This window comes from Cupressus sempervirens, chromosome 6, assembly GCF_028749045.1.
Source record: "Cupressus sempervirens isolate cs-2001-9-10 chromosome 6, ASM2874904v1, whole genome shotgun sequence".
NCBI classification, from domain to species: Eukaryota; Viridiplantae; Streptophyta; class Pinopsida; order Cupressales; family Cupressaceae; genus Cupressus; species Cupressus sempervirens.
In genome coordinates, this window is record NC_143123.1 from 195,303,558 (window position 1) to 195,308,055 (window position 4,498).

The window sequence follows — 4,498 nt, forward strand, 5'->3', positions numbered from 1 at the left end:
ATGGTAGTCCTATATTATTGCGACCATATGTAAACCTAACAATATTTGTTTGTAGACCTTGTATCTATGGAGAAACGTTGAGCTTGTGGTTTTGAACAAGCGAAACCACAAGTGAAGAGGAATGATGATCTCCAAAAGTGGTCTTGTGAGAAGAGATTCTTTGTAACTAAAAACTTTAAACTTCCTTAAAAAAATCTGAAAAATTGAATATATTCATGAGTGCATGATCTAAAATAGAGTGTGGTTCAGTTTCAAGTACTCTTTCACTGTAAAAAAATGCAATTTAATTATGTACCAACCATTCATGGATAGTTACCCCTACAAAAGATAGGGGTAGTCTATATTGCCATGACCATAAATAGACCCAAAAATATATGACTAGTTTCAAACACTATAAAATAACTTTTCATTTTCTTTTCTACCCTAAGAAGATGAAGCTCATTTCTCAACTAAACAACTAATTAGACTTTGCCTTAATTGCAACTCTTAAATAAACTAATATCATCACATTCCCACAATGGCAAGGGGGAATAAAAAATAAAACTGTAATAGTAAGTTCCTTTCTTCCATGAAAATTCTCTGAGACGGCTCTCAGTGCCACAAAATACATGGGAAGGGGACGGCAGGACAACAAAGCATGCACAGAGAACCAGGAGAATATTGGAACAAAATAATAGATATATGAAAAGGTAGTCAAAAGTGTTCACGGGAAGCAAAAGCATGGATAGTAGTCATAGGTGATGTCAGTTGAGACCCGTGAAGTGCTTACTGGCCACCACCCTCACGAGCTTCCATTTAAATTTCCCTCTCCGACCCAAAAAAAACTCATTACAAACAAAACTAAGTACATTGATATGTTATGTCATCTGCCTTGTATTATCTTCTTCCCCCATTCTCATTAAATCCCAGTACCCATCACATTTCTGTCTAGTTCTTACATTCTGTGTGTCAATGGGCATGGAAGATTTATGTGTAGTATTGGCCTAGAAAAGTAGAGATTCATTCATAACACATACATTGTATAACATCCACATTGCTTCTTTTTCCTTCTTTGTTGGTGCAATGCGGCCAAAGCAGGAGTGGCAGCAGACTTTTTGTATTCTAATTGTGGTTATGCTGATTGGGCTTAATCACATAGGGCTTTCTGAAGGTCATACAAAGGGAAGAAGAGTTGCTCCAAGCCATGGAGCCTTGCCTCCACCCGCTGTGAATAGCAATGCCACTGAGGCTGAAATGGTTGAGCACCAATTTATGAGATGGGTTTTGTGGGTGGGGACTCTAAGGCATTCTGTTTTCAAAGAAGCCAAGAATAAACTCATCCCTTCATCTTACATAACGGTGGATAAGACTCCCGGAGTGGGGGATTTTACAAGTGTGAAAAAAGCCCTTTCTTCACTGCCCATCATCAATCTTGTTCGAGTTGTAATTAAGATCAATCCAGGGATATACAAGTACGTTTTCTTCATTTCTCTTTTGTCAAACAAGTATGTTTTCTTCATTTTCCTTTGTTAAAGCCTAGTGGGCATTTTGTGAGTGAGCTACTTATCTGTCCTGTTTTGGCTATTTGTCTTGGTGTTATTGGTTACAATTTTCATTTTAGATAATTGTTTATATTCGTAGGCTGCTTGCTTTGATTTTGTAGATGTTATTAAAATCATTCATTCATTCACAAGCTGTAAATGCTGAGATTGTAAAGTCTAACTGTTATCCCATCATTCCTTTCCTACATCTCTTAATCTCCGCTGTCCTTTCAATTTTGAAGAGTTCAACATTTGTATGCTTTCTTCATTTTTCTTACTAAGCGTCTCTATTTTAGTTTTTATTTTATTTGATCTGCTCTTTGAACTCAACTAGTGTATTGCTCTAAATGGACCACGAGGAACAATTTTTTAAGCTTCATGCCCACATTGTGTAGGGAGAAAATTGAGATCCCTGCAACACAAGCATTCATAACTCTGGAAGGAGCAGGAGCAGACAAAACGGTGATACAATGGGGAGACTATGCAAACACTAAGGGCCCAAATGGGCAGCCTTATGGTACCAGAAACTCTGCAACTTTTGCAGTGAATTCTCCATACTTCATAGCAAAGAATATCACTTTCAAGGTTCTGTCTTTTTGCCGAAGTAATGATCAATTATCATTACTTGTTATGATTTATTATTATTATTAGTTAAGGTCTTGAGTGGAGTCGAATCCAAGACCTTTCAGATAAGGGACTCAAGGTTCTCTCTATTATTCTTCCCAACAGATGATATTTAATTATACTTTTTTTTCAATAGCTAGAGTTATGCCCGAGTTGAATTGATTAAGGAATGACTCGAAAAATGCAGAACACAGCTCCATTGCCTGCCCCTGGAGCAGTAGGGAAACAGGCCGTGGCCCTCAGAATATCAGGAGATACTGCTGCTTTTTTGGGTTGCAAGATTTTGGGAGCACAAGACACCCTCTACGATCATCAAGGCAGGCATTATTTCAAGGATTGTTATATTGAGGGATCTGTTGATTTCATCTTTGGAAATGCTCTCTCCATGTATGAGGTATGTTCTTAACAAAATGCCCAGTTTAACAAGCTTATAAAAATCTTTCAGTTGTGCTTCTGGAATCGATTGTCTAAAGATTTTTTTATCAATGTTTCAGATCACATTCTGTGATCCATCATCAGGATGAAAGAGAGTAAGCAAAAGGTGAAAATGATGGATCGAAGAGTGTGATCCGAAACATTGATGAAAAAACCATTGCACAATCAAATTCCAGAAACACAACTGAAAAATTCTTATTGATTGTGGAAACTTACTCGCTAGACTTAATGCCTTATGCATTGCACTATATTATTATCACAGGGGTGTCATCTGCATGCAATATCAACTAGCTTTGGAGCAGTGACAGCCCAAAAGAGAGACAGCATGCTGGAAGACACAGGCTTCTCTTTTGTGCACTGCAAAGTGACTGGATCAGGGGCCTTGTACCTTGGAAGGGCATGGGGAACATTCTCCAGGGTTGTGTTTGCCTATACTTACATGGACAACATTATTGTCCCAAAGGGCTGGTATAATTGGGGAGACCCCAGCAGAGAGCTGTAAGTTTTTCTTTTTTCGCAATATGCCCTTGTGAATCCCTTTAAAATTTATTCGATCTGAATCCCTGAATGCAATTCATAACAATGAGCCCACACGGGCAGATGAGTTAGATTGAGGTTGTGGGTCTCAGTTCAAATCTCTCCCCTGAGACATCTTGCTGGCGGTGGATCTCACCCATTGGGAACTAGTCCTTGCGTGGGCCGCTGGTCATCACTGGGCCAGGTCACAAGGACACCCCGAAACCATTGATTCACAAATTAATACACAGTGTAATCCAGGGATCTAGAGAAACCTTAAACTAATGGTCTATTCCATACTAATCATATGGCTTTGTCAATGTTTTGGGTGTGCACAGAACTGTCTTCTTTGGACAATACAAATGCAGTGGACCAGGATCCAATTATGAAGGCCGAGTAACCTGGTGCAGGGAGCTAACAGACCAAGAAGCTAAACCCTTCATTGATCTCAGCTTTGTTGATGGAAGCGAGTGGATTCGATTCTGACCACATTCATCTCAGATTCATAAAGCTTATACAATTCATAATAATTGGTAGTTCTCCATGGTCTCGGGTTCAAATCTCTCTTAGATTTAAGAGGTGAGACGTCTTGCGGGTGGCTGATCTCACCTATGAGAGACTAGTTTCGCCCTCGCTCGCATCGACAGCTGATCATCCCTGGACTAAATCACGGAGACACCCTATATAAAAAAAATGAATGTATTTTGTTCATTAATCATGTTCATCTCCTTACACTCCTCACATTCATCAATAAGACATGAAGTTTATTGTACAAAATTAGAGAAATTCTTAGACAGCAGTGAAGAATTTATGTATTGGAAAGGGGGTGCAAAGATTTGAATCCAAAGGAGCTTACATATGTAGAATGGTCTTCGCATAACAAAAAGAGGGAGTGAATTTATATACTATAAACTTCCCTGCAATTTAAAGCTTGTTAGGAAATACCTTTCCATTTTTGAAGGATTAATGGGTATAATAGATATTATTTTTCTATTAAGTCACGTGAAGCATATAGGCAACTGAGTACAGTTTCAGTTATACACAGCTTTCTCCCTGGCCATTTTCCTGCCTTTTTCTTCTGTACTCAGCTTTGATTCAATTCAATAATAAAAAGGGACTCGTGAAGCACAAAAGTGTACTCGTAAAATAGCTTATCTTTTATTTCTGGGCGAGTTTGATTAAAGACGTCCGCCTAAACGAGTTTACTTTTTTTTTTGAAAGCTTTATAAAAATTAAAATAAAATAAAATAATGTTTTGTCCTGCACTTATCTGTGCTTGCAGTTGCAAATGGCTTGTCGACCGTTATGTCAAGGCTTTTTGTTTAATATAAATCACTTCTCAAAAATATTAAGTGTGATAACATTATTTGGAAAAAAATGATAGTTGAATGAGATGGTTCCCC

The 4,498-nt window shown here is 38.1% G+C and overlaps 1 protein-coding gene across 1 annotated transcript; it reads left to right on the top strand.

Moving 5' to 3' along the window:
* The first annotated feature begins 827 nt into the window (after positions 1-827).
* On the top strand, positions 828-4,092 carry LOC149551907 (putative pectinesterase 53). The gene is made up of 5 exons (XM_089787406.1): positions 828-1,451; positions 1,916-2,105; positions 2,332-2,538; positions 2,842-3,077; positions 3,434-4,092. Exons 1-5 carry the CDS (start codon positions 1,063-1,065, stop codon positions 3,579-3,581), a joined length of 1,170 nt encoding a protein of 389 aa, XP_089643532.1. The 5' UTR covers positions 828-1,062; the 3' UTR covers positions 3,582-4,092.
* Positions 4,093-4,498: the final 406 nt, after the last annotated feature.

Excerpts from the sequence above, each read along its gene's own strand:
- LOC149551907 (XM_089787406.1), top strand. The coding sequence starts at position 1,063 with ATGCGGCCAAAGCAGGAGTGGCAGCAGACTTTTTGTATTCTAATTGTG. Across the intron at positions 2,106-2,331 it reads CAAAGAATATCACTTTCAAG|AACACAGCTCCATTGCCTGC; the intron begins GTTCTGTCTTTT and ends CGAAAAATGCAG. Across the intron at positions 2,539-2,841 it reads ATGCTCTCTCCATGTATGAG|GGGTGTCATCTGCATGCAAT; the intron begins GTATGTTCTTAA and ends TTATTATCACAG.